Raw genomic sequence first — 17,158 nt, 5'->3', positions numbered from 1 at the left:
GCTGGAGATTGGGCTGCATTAATCGAACTGTCGCCCCGCTATATTTCAGCATGTCTGATAAATGTCTACATAAGGTGATTAATGCTTCAGTACTATTAAAATTTTTATAGAAAGCTATACTGATAACTCCATACATCTATCAAGGTTAATCATTTTGTATTGGATGTAGAATGACACTGCATTAAGAATAGGCAGGATGTGTGTGTGTGCATAGCCTACTTGTGAGAATCCTGGCACTGCCATGCTGTATGGTCTCTGTCGGCTGTGTGGTGTGCTCTGCTGCTGGGTGAGGAAGCGTGTGGGCATGCCGTAATCAGGTGTCGGCAACGCCATCTCTCTCTCCAGAAGATTTCCCGTGCTGCTGCTCCTGCTATGCTGCAAACTACAAACACACACATATACACACTATTAGTTAACGTGATTTCATTTCTGTAACGTGAAAAATGTAGGACTTTATTTTATCCATTGGGAATGACTGGATCAAGAAAGTGGGCGTTGTGTACTAGAATAGAGCCAAACGTAATGCACAATTGCTAAAATTTGACCTAAATAGCTAATTATAGCATTATGACAATATTAACATCATCCAAGTGACATTAGTAAAAAAGGAAAATCGTATCAGAGGAAGAGCAAGGCATTTTATTTTGAATTAAAGGTTACGAAGGCTGTTCTCTTTGGAATAACATGCACTGATGAATCAATCACAACAAGACTATGCATGTGCATGAATAAAGTAAACAAGGTCAGGTTTGATTGGTCATGTCAAGAGTAAAACCTTTCTCAATTGCATGCTTGATGGTGTTATGCAGCTCATGACGTAGTTCTCTAAATGCATTTCATAGGTTGTGCCAGCACAATATTAAATGGCATTTAAACATTGATAGGGCTTTTGTAAATGCATTAATATTTAAACAGACTCACCTGACGTGGAGTTTATTGCTGTCTGGTTCAGGAATCACGCGGGTATAGGAGAACGGGAACCAGCCTCTCCTGATAGGACACATACAACGTGGAATTTGAAGCAGTTTCTCTGGTTCATCAAATTCTTAAATTAAAAATGTGCTTGTTTTTCTGTATGCATGAGCAAATTGTATTGTGAAGTTAACCACTAGACACGTACATTCTGTTTTTCTCGTTTTCGCCGTAGTGCCAGCCGTCCCGGGCTTCAGGCACCAACAGTGTAATGATGTCTCCTTCCATAAAGCTGAGGAGTGTGCTGTTGTCCCCGGCGGCATGAGAGAAGAGGGCCTGAACGCGTGTCCGTCCATTTCTCTCCAGCCCAGCTGCCATTGAGCTAGACCTGGGGAGGGTCTGTGTCTCTGCTGGGGTCAGAGATTAGAAAACCATAGTGAGCAATTTTTTATAACTATGCAAGAAGAAAAATGACAGAAAAATTACGTACATTTCATTCAAAACGTATCGTACAATCCAATAGATTAAAAATTGAATATTTGACCTAATATTTATGTATATATTTGTTGTATTTTTGCATTTAGAATGTTTGAAACTATTGGAATCCGTTTAGGACTTACAAGATTCCATTGCTGCCTAAGTAGGCAACAAGTCAGCTCAGTAGGTTTAGGAAAATTTTTAAAATTCCACCTAAAGGTCGTGAACGCCGCGCATTAAGAACTTCATTTCCGCTCCTTAAAAATACTTCCCTCAAAGAGAAACTATACCCTTCACCTATTTTCTATCCATTTTTAAAGCTGTCCTCTCTATTCCCACCTGCTCTGCCCTGTTTTCATTTCCAGCAGTGTTTGGCCTGTTATTGTCCACTCACTAGAGGAATACTCACTACTTTCTCAAGGAGAGAGTGAGAGAGAAACGCACAGGTGCACAGACACTGACACAGCTATAAATACAGACGGCGGATTATTAAGTCATATAGAGATTCTGGGTATTGAATAAACAGCACTGAAATCTTCCAGATGTCATGATCAGAGAGTTACTGTTTGCATTGTCGAAGGTAAGTCCCTTAACTTACCCAAAGTATTCTTGGGCTTTACAGGCGCAACCTTGCGGACAGGCAGGGTGTTGGAGAAGGTCTCTCCACCGTGTCTGTGGGCCGGTTTCTCGTGTGCGGCTCTGGTCTCCATCCAGCGTTGGTAGTCTTCTCCCCCATGAACCCCTGAGCCATTCACCATGGGAACACCATCTACTCCCATCATCCTCTGCAAGGTGCAATTCACATTTTTAGGAACAATTAAGACACCTAGTTTCCATTTATACTTGTATAGTATACATGTATACTTTTGAGACAAGTGAAATAAAAAATACCATCAAGCATTAGTCGCACTACTCCCGAATGAGATTTAAATGAATGTCCTTCCTTATAAGATGCAGCTTTTTTTTAAACCCATGTCTTGTACACAGTTTTAACCATTTGTGACTTGATATAGTACAATCTCTCCCATGTAAATCAGAGATTTGGTCCTATGCAGTTGCAAACACAATGACAGAGAAAACTTGCAGTTATGCCATCTGCCACTTTAAATGCTCAAGCTCTTTAAAACAGAATGGATTCTCATTGGCTGTCAATATTTTTATCGTTTATTATTAGCTGGAAAAAAATATTTTGAAAGCGATTCCAATAATATCGTTCCTCTGTGCTGTTATAATTAGGTTGTGGTGTGAACTAATATTCTTTGAAATGCATAATAATTGTTACTGCACTGTGATAAACTGTAAACTAAAGAGAGCTGTAAGTGCCAGCAGGTTTCTGATTATTCTTTTCACAGCATTGTGGTCATTATGGAACTGTATTTTAATGACTTTATATCCATCTATACTAAATTTGAGAACTCTCTCATTCCTATGGCCGTTAGTGCACCCCCTACTCTACAAAACCCCCCAGGATGTAATTATACTCATCATTAATGCAACCATTTACAAATTATCTTGCTGCAGTTAAGACACTGCATTATTTTGTGGCTCACATTTTTTTTTATTTGGGTCGGACTGGGATTCTAACTCACCGTCTGTTGGTTCCCCATGAGAGCTGCGAGCTCAGGTGGCACAGGAAGTGGCTTGGCCCCAGGGATGGGGTCTGAGATGGTCAGGCTAGATTTAGAGGTGTGGTGGACACTGGGTCCCAGTGTCCCTGACGCTCCTGAGCCCATTTGCTGAGCTAGAAGCATTGCCCGCTCTGGGAGTTTATTTGGATCGGCACACGCTTGTTGCCACAATGGGATCTTTTGTGTCAGCAAGTCTCTGCCCTAAAAACAAACAAACAGCGCCACAACTAGTATTAGCACCTAGCATAAGTGATGCAAGCTTTACACAACTGCGAGAGAATAATTTAGATTAGTCTAGAAAACCCATGTTGGCAAATCAAGGATAACAGACCAAATACAGACTCTCTCTGTGAATATATAGCTGAGGTTTCAGGGGTGAGCTCTTCAGTTGATGAACTGATAGGGAGAGGGAATGCGATAAAGTGTGATAAAGTGATCCCTCCTCACCTCGTGTTCCTCTGAAGCTCTGAGACATCCCTCTCTATCCTGACAACCTCCCCTCCCTGTAGGTTGAAGCCTGAAATTGCCTCATTACACTGCCCTATGCACAGGCAGTGAGCCTGGCTGAGCTCTACGACCAGTAAGAGAGATGAGGAACGCCTGGAGACCTCTGAATGTAGAGCACAGGAAGTGCAACTTTATCTTTGGACTCTTTTCTGTAATTCAGATCATCTGTTTGAGCAGTACATGGATGCTTATTTAAAAGACTGAAGAGCCACATTTCAAAGAGATGTGACAAATGAAAAGTTAATCAACAATTTGACGTGTTGCAACAGTTCACCTAAAACTTACACTAAAGGTTACGCTAATAATCTACCTGCATCCACCAAATTTTGGTTAAGTGCAAAGTTCCTTTAACATAAGTGTGGTAAATGTACTACACATTGCATTGGATGAAAGGTCTTCTAAATGCCTACAGCCTTGTAACATGCCAAAATCTTTTTTTCATCACTCTCCTTTGCTCTGTACTTATAATACCTCCATAGTCTGTTTTTGACTGGCACAGGTCAGTACTACTGAGCCCCTACGGTCATTTTCTAAGTCACAACCACATACCACCCTACACAAAGCAATTATCACCTGCCTGCCTGTCTGAGCACCTGCAGACTGCGTCACGACCTCATCGGGTTCATAAAAGCAAAAACGCTAACACTCTTCAGGAGTGCAAACTGGCAAATCTTAGTCACCATGAAATTAAAATGGACAATTCTTATTTTTATGAATATTGCAGTGTTTATTATAAATTAAATATCCGTGTACATATTTTTTAAATATAAAATTAACTGCCCTTGTGATAAAAACAAAAAATTCTCCTCCCCTTCGCTAAGGCATGTCTTCTCTGATTATGTGTGCACCGACGCAAAGGGTGGGACAATAATCTCTCCCCTCTAGCAACCTGTCACTCACATGAGATCGCATGATTTTGCAAACAACAACAATCCAATCGATTCCTAATGGACAAAATCAAGTCCAACCCTACATTTTTTTTAAGAAGCCATTTCATTCTGATATATACGTCACAATAGAAAAATAAAAGATGAGCGCAGTTTGCGTTTCATCAGGACTTTATGCTAATGCAAAAGTTTCAAGAGTAGCAGGACAGATCATGTGTATAGTCATAAGATTCAGTAGCCACAGCTTATTAAACTACTGAAGCCAACCTGAAGCATTTGCGATTTTAACATTGTTTTGAAAGGACAGTTTAGCTAAAAATTAAAGTTCTGTCATTATTTACTCACATTTTGTTCCAAACCTGTATGACTTACTATCCTTGATTAAACACTAATGTATACTAATATTAAAGACCCTAAATATCTTGTTTCTAGTTCAAACCCCTCAAACAGTAATGCACTTGATCTCAAGTTGATCCATGAGGAATGACCCTGCAATAAGTGCACAATGAATTACTTTGGATAAAAGCATATGCTAAATCTTGCTAATAGGCAGTTAGCAGTGGTCTCTGAATTGCATTTGTGTGAAAGGGCATCACACAAATGCAATTCAGAGACCACTACTAACTGCCTATTAGTTCCCGAGAAATCAGTGAACCCTTCAAACTTGCAAATTTCATTAGGTGTTTAAAAGGTTTCTTTTCAATTTTCTTCCCAGTGGTAAAATCTCTTAAGTCATCTGAGCATGAGAGAGTTTTTATCCTCTCTTTGTTCCTTCTGCCCTCAGTTGCAGACGAGTGAGTGAGTAAGTATCAAGTACCATGACTGTTGTGGGTGACGGTGTTAAGATCCAGCCATGACAAACTCTGGCAGATGGTTAGTTTTGTTCACGTCACTTCGCTCTTCCTGTTCTCACAAAAGTGGATAATAAAGTAGTACTACATAGACTAAACCCCAATTTAATTTTCCACTGTGAGGTAGTGCCTCTTTGTCTTTGTCTAAACTGTTTTTGCAGTTGCCTGCAGAGAAATTTCTTCTTGAATCTTCCTACACACATACATGAAAACAGTGATTATTGTCTGAACAGTCTGTTCTTGTAAAAGTGGGCCACTCTCTGCCTGGCCCTCCCTTTTTCTTCTGCTTCTCTTGCCATCATTGCTCCCAACGCTCTGTCTATCACCAACTCTGAAGCGTGGGCATCACAGTAGAGGAGTGAATCTCGCTTACGCGGGAATGACTGGTCTTCTTCTGCATGCTGGTGAATCCACCAGATACCACCAGATCTCTGCTCTATTTTTGTTCAGTGTGAATATAATGTTCTAAAAAGAATAATCATCCTTCACCCTTGTGTTTTATATATTGGTGGCACCACCTTGATTAAATCTCTTTGATTCTATTGATAAGCAATCAAATGTAGTCTTGGTTATAAATCATTTTGCATTGTATACTGTACAAAACACAATTGTACAGCACAAGCATTTACATACAGTGCATTTTGGACCCAAATTAAGAAACTTTCTCAAAATACACAGTATAGCACATTCTCTAGCAAGCATGGCGGAATGATCAGCACTGAAATGGAATGAATGACTGACTAAATGGGACTTGGGAGCAGAAACAACTGAAAACAAAGTATGGAGTTGTCCAAGTATATAATTTATGGATACTTATTATTTATAGTATATGATCTGAATTAATACATTACATGATTGATGGTTAAAGACAACATGTAATCAAAACTTCTATCTTTGACATAAGGCTTTATCAATTTAACTGACCAAGTCATCCAACTAAATTTTTATTAATTATTAAATATGTCATAATGCGAGAGCTAAATATGTTGTAAATGGCATTTCATGTTGTCTTTAACACATTTAAATGTGCAAATAATGGCTAAAATGCATGCTTAACACAATTTTTACTTAAATTAACTGAATTTCAGTGTTTCTGCGACCCAAACTTTATTCAGCATGATGTGAAATCTCACCTTGGTGTGGTAGGCGTTGCTTGTTTTGGCCAATGCACATTGACGGTCAACGAGGAAGCAATACCTCCGTCTCTCTTCGGACAGGGCGTTCTTGTAGCTCTCAGAGATGTAGTTATCCAGCTCATTTTGTTTGCTGCTGATGGTCTCGACGTACTGAGGGACAGGGAAGGTGGCGTAAAGCAGACATAAAAAATGACAAACAATGCCCCAGTTTGACGCAGCCTGATGTAGTGACGGCCATGCTAGGAGAAACCGTACATTTCAAATGGCAACCATGTAGGCTTGCTGTTACTCTCATTGTATGAAAGCAAATGGGAATGCTAAAGCTCAATGATCCATAGCATGCAAAGCTGGTGAGGGCTGAATTTAACCGGCCTGTTTGTTTTGATCAGAGAATCCAAGTAACAAAGAAGGTCATGTTCATCATTTAGCATTCAATAGTAAAATGATAAAACATCCAACTCAAATATGTATCACAACATAAAAGCTACCAAGGCTACTGCCTCTGTAAAGACTGTGCCACAGCCAAAACATCATCTAACAAGGACATACACCTTGTAGGAACTGGATGTAATCCAAACTGCACGCACACAGTGACACTTCGTAAGGTTATTCAACCTGTGTAGGTATCGTGGTATCACAGTGAGTTATACTGATTCTTCCTACCAAGTGTTAATGAACAAGGCTGGAATCACTGTTTGCAAGTCTATTATTAGTCTCAAGTTAGAAAAGGTCATTGCATCATGCAAAAATGTGTTATGGGTTCACAGTAATGTATGAATGTGTACAATATATTCACTCAGACTCTCAGTCTTTGCGTTTCATGGGTTTTGTGCCTTGCACAACTGAAATGAATAAAGCAATGCTTCATCCAGAGTTTAAAACTCATTTGGTACACATCTGGTCTTAGACACCAGCACCAGAACACACAGTTTTGTAGGTTTAGTTGCTCTAATGTACATCAGATAGACTTGTTTGTAATATTTTTGCATTAAACTCATGTGGGAAAGAATGTGAGAGATGAAAGAGGGGAAAAAACAACAAAATTAAGAGATTCTAAAAACGCCTCAGCATTGAAACAGATGTTGTAGTGTCAAATCTAAAAGCAGGTAATGAGTTCTCAAGCTAGTTTAGATGTAATAAACCTGTAGGTAAAACACTAGATGTAAAATGTAGCATTTCCAGGATTCTCTCTGATCATGAGTGGGAATTTGGACACACTGCTGACAGGTAGCATGATCAGCACACCAAAACAGCTGCACGCTAAATATTTTTGCACATAGCAGCAACCCAAAGAGTGAGCCACATCATTTTATCAAGCTTGAAAGACTTCTGCTTGTGACTTGTAACTAAAGTGAACTGAGATTTGCTTAGCAAAAATTCTAGGTGACAAGAAAGAAAACACTGAGGTCAAAGCATGGTGGTTACACTTCTCCTCTGTTCTTTCCAGGATCTTACAAAATTCGAAACTACATACTTGGCAAAAAAGCCATTATAAAGGCATTTCTCTTCCTTTTGGAGTTCAGTTCTCAAGTGTAAACACCCTTAAAAAGCAACTTAAAATGACTTTTTAGAGACAAACTAGCATAGACTGTACACTAAAAGTTGCAGTCAGTAAGATTTTTATTTATTTTTATTATTATAACATAACTTTTGAATGTTATATATAAGCTGTATATGTAAGCAGAAGTAATTTAATATCTTTTTTAAATTAATATTTTTCAACTTGAACATCGTCGTAGCCCACATCCGCATGTAGACTGCATGTTTTGTGCACTAATGGATCAGATATGACGTCTGTCTTATTCTTTCTGGATAATGACAGCACTATACTGCAGGATCTTCTTTGTATTTAATGACCCATGGTCAGGACCCCTTTTCTCCTCCTATTAAATTTTTTTCAGTGTCTGAGTCATGAAGAGTACATTTACATGTACAGTTCATGTACAAGCCACACGCTAAGATTAAATGTTGAGGTCCAGCGAGTGCACTTACACAGCTGCAGACGTAGAACCAGCGCAAGTCTGTTGCCAGGTACGAGTATAAAAATATGTTGTCGCACAGGCAATACTCAAATGTATAATGTATTTCTGCATCTTACAATTACCAAAATGACCCTACACTAGTTACACATTGTGCACAATCAGTAGCAAATTCTGGTAGTAATTTGCTTTATTTTACCTACTTGTTGGATGAAAACCAATGTTTTTTTCTGTCAGCTTTCATAGATATTTACTGCAATATGGCCTGAGGCAACAGAGGTTCAGCAATGATTTATTTAAATGACTAATCTGCATAAACTATATTTGTACCATCAGATATTACAAATACAGGAGCATGGCAAAAAAACCCAAAATCTATATTTACAATCTCCCAGTGATTCAGGTAATGGACAAGCAGCATGATTAGCATGACGTTAAGTACCACTTGTGAAGTAGCTGACATGATCATACTCAACTAAGCAACAGTAAACACTGCAACACACAGGTAAACACAGGTTTACACTAGAGTTGGTAAATAGTGTGTTTGTATGCTGCAGTGTGTTGCCATATGGCTCAGTCTGGTGGGGTAAGGCTAAATGGGTTCAGAAATCATATTTAGATAGAAATTTCTGCACTATGTGCCTTTAGTTTGGTATCCAAGAGGAATACTAATGTACATACACATACACACACAAAAATGATGTAATGTGGGGCCATATCCTACACTACTGCAGCCTGAAATCATAAGTGACACTCCAGTTCAAATCAATCTGCCTGCCCTCCGGTTGGCCTCATTTTAACACGTGCTGAATATGAATGTAGGATACGACTGAAATGCGCCATCATTTCTGTGCATTGATTCCTCAGGGAAAAAAACAGAGAAACGACTGCATTACATTGGTCACGGTATTAATATTGGCATCAGTTATGCAGGGGATCTGGAACAGACCAGCATTTCTCTCTAGTAATCAGGGAGAAAACTGAAACAACAGTGTTTCTTATATAAAACAAAACATGCTATGTTTTAACAATTGTGAAAATCTTTGCCTCCTCTAAAGCTCAATTTATCTAAATCAAAAATATGTGAAATTACCATGTACAATTAAATATCCAATACTGGCCAATATATGTTCAATATCTCTATAACATTATCCATGAAATAGGTCAATAACCGATATGGTACCACTATTCACGCGAAAGATTGTCCTCGGCTTGGTGTAGTGAGTTTTGCAGTGTTCTGCTCATGCCATCTCTGAAACCAGACTCTCCGCAGCATGACGCACAGCAGGGACCATGAGCCCCACATGTAAAATTCATCCACGGTTCATACTGAGCCGCTAAGTGGAATGAACACATACACACAGCTATAAATAATTGACAAAAGCTATTACAGAAAAAAATTACATTCATAGAAATCTGACATTTAAGAAATCTCATGAGAGAGTTGCCACATGTAGGGAACCATGGGAAGGGTTTACACATACACAGTGTTTTCTCAGGGGTAAATCTAAGCTTTCACAACTAGTAAACTGCTCAAAAAAATAAATAAATAAGTAAATAAATAAAAAAATCCTGGGGATTGTCTGGGGTATATGAGCTGAGGCCAGAGACGTATTAACTTACAGTTCCAAATATCAGTTTGTTCTTTTCCTGAAGCCCCGTGCCACCCAGAGCTGTGAGGCACAAGCTAAACTAACAATCAGAATGTGATTTCCATCTGTTTTCTAAATGCACTTCCCATATCAGAGCCGCACACTGCATCAAACTTTTGACCTTTGATCATAAGTCAAGAAAACAAGTGCATCTGAGCCTCTGTTTCTGCTTGGCACTGAATCTGTCGAGGTCTATGGAAGGCCAAGATTTAAGACATAAAACAGCGTATACAGAACAGGCAGCAGAATTCAAATGAAATTCAAAGAAATGCCTATAACTGCTGAAAATAAATAGCATGCATATAATTTAATCTAGCGCTATATTATATTTTATATAATTAAAAACAATATCACTTAATTACCAGGTGAAAGAACCCCAGAATATTTTTCCTAATTGTAATTTGAAGCTTTCAAAATGTAGCAACAACATGAAGCAGCTTCATTTCTTTGAATTACAGTTCAATAAATTCCTTTTCCTGTCATTCCATTTTAAATTTCTCAACTCAAACTCAACTTCCTGTTAAGCACAATTTAATTCAAATTTACACTAATGGACTCAAAGGAAGCAAATTCTTAAATTATGGATTTTGGCCAACCTTGATACAGAATAACAAATCAATCATCTCTGTTGTTTGGTTCACTCTGATCCTCCTACAGTTTTTGTTAGACCCCGGAACAGTTAGTTCAAGTAATTAATTTAAACAACCCACTCACCTTCCTTCTCTGTTTTCTTTTATACACACCTGTGGAGTGCGTTTAACAAGCAAGCAGAGCCCACAGCGTTTTATGCAACAGCACGTTCTTACGCCACTATGAGGAGCACACCTACTGCTAATGGCATGAACTGACCCCAGGTCAGCACACAGCACAACACACCCACTTCCCCATGACCTCGCTCCTGGTGACGACAGTAGTGAGAGGCGTACATTCAAAACAAACAGCGGCCCCGACAAATCAGCCCCCGTACAATGAGGCCTCGATGAACAAAACAAAATTGTATGAAAGGACTTCAGCCAAACAGAGTGGGATATTCTTTAGCACTTAAAGAGCCAAACAGACTAAAACTGGAATAATTTTTTCTGTGTTCAGTGCAATGTAGGAGCATGAAAAGAGCAACATCATATCAGATTATAAAAATACACCTTTATCCAGAAATAAGATAATAAAAACATTAATAAACCCTGCAGATCCATAATGTGTGAAAAATTCTTGTAAAGATTTTAATAGGCTCTGAAAAAAGCTTGTGAATAACCATGTTGTCTGCAAATGATTTTTAATTAGTCTTTTGACTGTCAAATACTTTTTTGTTATAAATCATACTGCAATTATAGCAAAGCAAAAATATGTTGTAAATTTTGTGTGAATAGCCAATAGCACTGTAGCCAATGATAAAGTTTTAACATTCATGCTCATGTTTAATTTTCTCATTCCCTCTCAAGTGTGTTCAAAGGTGTATGTTCAAACAGTGAAGCGAAAAACGGGGATTTATAGAGATTATTTATAGAAACACGGATTTAGGAATTCCCACAATATTTCATCCCAGCATGAAGTCTCAGTTGGATGTTACAAACTGCACAAACATCACAAACAAATTCAATGCTCAAGTTCTGGAGCATCCCAATCTACTGCCAAACTCAGAATGCACAGACATAAAATTTTCAAGACTTGAATTCATTTATACTTGTCTTCTGTACACTGAGAGAACTTTGGAGAAAGTGTTCATCCAAAAATAAATTCTCTCATCATTTACTCAGCCTCATGTTGTTTCAGATCTGCTTTACTTTCTTCCATGCAACAAAAAAGGAGAAGATATTAAGATTGCCATTTAAAATTGCATTGGAAAGACCAGACACTCTTTTCCGTGCAATTATAATTAATGAAGACTAGAGCTTTCAAGCTTCAAAAAGGATGCAATGCACCAGAAAAAGTATCATAAATGTGCTTGATGCAGCTCATTTGTAATATTTCAGGTCATATGATAGAGCTTTAGATAAGATGTATGGATCTTTGGGAAAAAGTGAACAATTATATTCTTCAAAACATCCCCATTTGTGTTACACAAAAGGTGGTCGTAAGTGTTTGGAAAGATATGAGGGTTGAATAAATGGTGACAGAATTTTAATTTTTGGCATAACTTGTCCACCAAAAAGTTTCGTTTGTTGAAATTTGAAGAGCAGCACTGACTCACCTGCATCTCCTTGTCTCCATATTTGGAGGGGTTCTTGCTGCCTTGACTCTTCCTGCGCAGTTTCTTCAGCTCAGCCTGGCACTTCTCCAGACTCTCTCCTTTATTTTTGTGTTCCATCTGGTATTTCTTCAGAGCTGCCTGCCATATGAAATAACACCGCTCTCATCACAATCAACCCTAACAATATCCAAACGGACAAGACGAGCAACTTAATGTTGATCAAGCATCTATTCCAGAAAGACCTCAAGTGGATAAATGCCAATGAGATTGGGCTCTCTCGTAGTATGCTTGATTTCTTTATTCTCAACATATCCTGAGCTTTAAAGCTTAGAATAAATGTTCATTCGACTGTTTCTTAACAATGTTTAACTGACCTGAACCCAGAATTTAAAAGACATGAAGGTCATCACATGTTCTTCTTTACTAATGGGAACTTGGCTGAGTCAGCCCAATCAGGTCTTTCATTGTGCTTCCCAGAACCCCCTGCTTCACAGATTCATTGTGTTTCAGACCATGCATCTTTGTTTTCACTAGCCTTCACTGCCAAAGCCTTCTGCTACATTTGACTGAGCCTGATGTGCAATCCTTACTATGTGTGGAACAGAAAGCATGGGAGCGTAGTTAATTTCCGTCAATTCTGCAAATGAGTGACTGAATAAATGTGGATTTGATTTCTTGCCAAGAAGCTGAGGGTCAATCTAATGCATTTACAAACAAGCCTGTTAGAGACCCCGGGAAGAAGACTTCTTAATCTTCGAAGCTGAAAGTCTCATTTCAGATGCACAGCTGATTTTTCATGCATGTAAAAAGATTTCTCTCAAGTAAAAAGGGAAAAAAAACACTTTCCCCTCATACAGGCGAGAAGAGCCTTTTAGAAGATGTTGGTGTAATGCCGCTAATACTCTAGCTGTCATTACATGCAGTAAACTCAATTATTGCTTTTAAAAGACATTATTTGGAGGTGGATAAGGCCAATTCAGTAAAATTAGGAATCAATCTAGTTGTTATAGGACGTGACTGTATGTGTTTTAAAACAATTAAATAAAGAAAAAGAACAGAAACAGTGCTTAGTTAGGTGATAGAAAAATGCTTAACATGCTGTGCCTCCATGTGAGGGAGAAAGATTTCCTCTTGCTGATTTCACAACTGGTTCAACTTGGTTTGCATTGACCAACAGATTCTGCTTGGTTTGAAAGTGACCGGTAATATTTTACAGTCCTGTTTCACACGTACATACTATGTGCTTATTATAGTGATTACAATAACTGGGTAATAGCTAGATCCTAATCCTGAACCTACCCCTAAACCTAACCTTAACCCATGTAGTTCCCTTATATTAAAATAAAATAGAGTGCAACCATGTGTGAACTGCACTTCATACATCACTACACTATTGACTTACAGGCAACAGATTTTTTTCATCCACTAAATTTTGGCAGAATATCGCGAAAGTGATCACAACCTAAATGTTTGTGATTTTGTAGGTTTATATACTTACATTTAAGTAGCGAACATCCAATTCCACTTTTTTCTCCAGTTCTGTGAGCAGTTCATTGTGGAATGATTTCAGCTGGAAATTACAGTAGACAAATATAGTTTATATTATATACACAAAGCAATTTTCCTCTCATATGACAAGAGAATTCTGCATCTGGTTACACCAAACACAACTAATCCATAATGTACTCGCTAACAGATGTTTACTCCAGTTTCTGCCCTGTTATCATTATCAGAAGGCCTCAGATACAGTTTGTTTAACATCTGCAGCTGTGTCACACAGCTCAGGAAAGTCTGTGCTTTGTCTGAGGTGCTGTGTTTACGCATGTGACCGTGGTCTATTGTCCTTCATTTATATACGGAAGCATCTGAGTCGATGTGACATTTTGAGACACCGCTCCCTTCCACTTCCTTACCCTGGAGGCTAATGGAGCCTCTTAGATACAGCCTGATTGATTCAGTCATGTTGTGAGAAAATGTAATGAGAAAATGTGAGCCTATGAGGCAATACGATCTTCATCAAGTTAACGATACTCACCATGTCCTCTAGCTGCATCTGGATCTGTCTGTGAACCTCCGCCATCTGAAAAAGCACATCCCCTTGAGAGAGATAGAAAGAGGAAATAGATTAAATTGTCACTGTAATGCTTTTGCACCTGATATCAAGACACCATGCAGTCTGACAAGGGTGCAGGGAAGAGAAGAAAGGAGGTAGAGAGAAAAATGAAAACAAATGATGAACAAGATGGGCTGACAGTCAAGCTAAAGGTGCAAGAACGTATCTGATGAACACAATAAATTAAATAAAAACACCACAAAATATCAAACCATATTGGTTAATAAAAAATAAAAATACAAGATCACACAGAAAAAAATATTACTGAAATATTCTTCCATGAAGATGCATACCAAACAAAATAAAACAAAAATATTCATGGGAAACAGTGAAAGCATATCGCAAGTGCATGTTCAATCAACATGAGAAAAAAATCAGAAAAGATGTCAAAAACAAAATGTTGTTAGCACACAATGTTCTCATATCAACATCATTCTGTGGTACAAGAGAGAAAAAAGACAAATAAAGAGTGAATCATGCAGCCATTTCAGGCGTGTGTGTTGTGTCAGGGTACCTACATGCTGCCTCTTCTGATTAGGCAATGCATTGTGAAAAAAAGGAACAAAAGACCTAGTTTGAGCAGGAGCAAAAGTACAGAAGACCTTAAGACAGTGTGAAAGAGAGAAAGAGTGAAAAGCTACCCAGGGTGAATGAGTCAAACCTCAAACACAAAATGCATAAATAACACAGGGCAGAGAGCTGCAGTAGTCTCATGAACACAATATCAAAGCAGTGCTGCTGAATCCATAATGCCACAGTAAAAGTATGAGCCACACAGCGCTGTGATTTACAGTGATTTTATAACACCCACGTTTAATAAATAAATAATACTAATAAAGTAAATAAGAATTAAAATATTTCATTTTTATAATTAGAATTTTTATCATTTCAGTTTGAGTTGATAATATTTTGAGTTGCGAGCTTGCAATCTGAATTGTCTTTGCTGACTCCACGCAAAAACAAGCATGCATTATAACTTTAGTTGAAATTAGGGTTGGGCCGATAGTCGATGCCATCGTCCATCGCCGATGGCTGATAGACATCACGATGTTGAGCCGGCATCGTGACCGCCCCTCCCCCCACCCATTCCCCCCGCATCCCAATACCATGTTCGGAAAGAAAATGCGGCAGTACTTGCCACACATTTTATATGTTTGTCAGTGGTACTGAGGATCTGCAAATCATTCGCCATCGTCCTCAGTCATCTCTCCTTACTCTGTTTATGTGGTACGTGAAATTTTATGTACTGTAGGATGTAACAGGCTATAATGGGGTAATTACACTACATATATATTTCGGCATCAGGGAGCCGCTATTATACCTGGCATTGAAACTGGCATTGTGCTTTTCAACACACAATCGCTTTTAGTTTCACTTTCACTTTCAAGATTCGCGATCGCACGTACTCCGTTTATACTATGGAGCGGCAGTACTTGCCACACATTTTATATGTTTGTCAGTGGTACTGAGGATCTGCAAATCATTCGCCATCGTCCTCAGTCATCTCTCCTTACTCTGTTCATGTGGTAAGTGAAATTGTATGAACTATAATGTAACAGGCAACTAGGGCTGTAGCTATCGATTATTTTAGTAATCGAGTATTCTGCCGATTATTCCATCGATTAATCGGCTAAGAAGTATGTTTTCTTTATTAAAGAGCAATACTAAATATACAAGAGATAATAAGATAGATCTCTTAAAATAAACAACTAATTTGCTTCTTGGAAGGCTTTGTGGCTTTTGTGAGGCAAAAATCAGTGAACAGGAAGGTAACTTGGAACAAGAACAAGAGACCATACACAATTTTTAAACACATTTTTCTGCAACATGAAATTAGAGTTATTTGGAGAATACACCCTCTTAAATATCCCTATACGTACTGGTGTGTGTGTGTGTGTGTGTAAAACTTGTTTTTTATTATCCTTCATATTCTGTGTGCTGGTCAGTTCACAGCAGTGATAGAAATTAATCTGTTCCAATAAGTTTAAATTAATTTTTACATTTTATGGGCATTTTTACCTTTTTTTTCTAAAAGTGTGCATCATCTTTTGAGTAAAATTCTTACATTTAATCAGTCAATTAGAATAAAAGACATGTGGGCTGTTACCAAACAAATGATATCAGTATCAAAATTCATCTTTGCAATGCAGAGGAAACACAGAAGCTGCATGGGATGAATTTCCCACACAGAGGGACATGATTTAATTCAGCTCAGAGGGACATGAATGCATTTAACCTGCAGTTACAAATGCATAAATAATATTTTATTTTAAACATAAAACATTGAATACTGAATCGTTTCAGCCCTACAGGCAACCATTACACCGTGTCTGCACCGGACGCGACAGTTGTCGTGTCGCGCCGCATCAGCTAAAGTCTACACTGGACGCGACAAAGCGACCGTTGAAAATCATTTGAAATTTGTGTCAGCACGTCATAAACAGAACGCGGCAGCAGTTTACTGTCGGGGATTTGTCGTGTCGCGACGCACCGCATCCAGTGTAGACAGCATCACTGATTATAATGAGTTCTATAGACTGATCTATATATAATGAATCTCTATTATAGATCAGTGGTTCTATAGTATTTTGTCGCACCGCGCCGCTCGCGTCCGGTATAGACACGGTGTTAGGAATCATGTTTTCCCTTATAAGAATTCACGCTTCAGGCACACCCACTAACTCCACCACCACACCCCTTCCCCCACTCGTCCCCGCCAGTGTCATCGTCCATCGCGATGTTTCACTGTAGACATCGTCCGATGCCAATTTTGTAGACATCGCCCAACCCTAGTTGAAATCTCATATCAATGACTCTTACAAGGCCAT

The 17,158-nt window shown here is 38.6% G+C and overlaps 1 protein-coding gene across 8 annotated transcripts in view; it reads right to left on the bottom strand.

Annotated features, from left to right (window-relative positions):
* Positions 1-17,158, bottom strand: part of LOC107690938 (brain-specific angiogenesis inhibitor 1-associated protein 2-like) — a 60,863-nt gene that overhangs the window by 8,402 nt on the left and 35,303 nt on the right. For 6 of the 8 annotated variants that reach the window (XM_016489376.1, XM_016489371.1, XM_016489370.1 and 3 more), the window contains 10 exons: positions 14,849-14,860; positions 14,253-14,314; positions 13,716-13,787; positions 12,218-12,355; positions 6,396-6,548; positions 2,979-3,218; positions 1,988-2,174; positions 1,121-1,322; positions 922-990; positions 220-382 (listed from right to left, as the gene is read on the bottom strand). In XM_016489376.1, coding sequence (XP_016344862.1) covers positions 220-382; positions 922-990; positions 1,121-1,322; positions 1,988-2,174; positions 2,979-3,218; positions 6,396-6,548; positions 12,218-12,355; positions 13,716-13,787; positions 14,253-14,314; positions 14,849-14,860 — 1,298 coding nt within the window. The remainder of the gene's footprint in view (positions 1-219; positions 383-921; positions 991-1,120; positions 1,323-1,987; positions 2,175-2,978; positions 3,219-6,395; positions 6,549-12,217; positions 12,356-13,715; positions 13,788-14,252; positions 14,315-14,848; positions 14,861-17,158) is intronic. The other 2 variants (XM_016489375.1, XM_016489374.1) reach the window with 2 other exon arrangements.

Source organism: Sinocyclocheilus anshuiensis, unplaced genomic scaffold, assembly GCF_001515605.1.
Source record: "Sinocyclocheilus anshuiensis isolate Anshui unplaced genomic scaffold, SAMN03320099.WGS_v1.1 scaffold1885, whole genome shotgun sequence".
Classification (NCBI taxonomy): domain Eukaryota; kingdom Metazoa; phylum Chordata; class Actinopteri; order Cypriniformes; family Cyprinidae; genus Sinocyclocheilus; species Sinocyclocheilus anshuiensis.
This window is presented reverse-complemented; position numbering and strand designations above follow the sequence as displayed.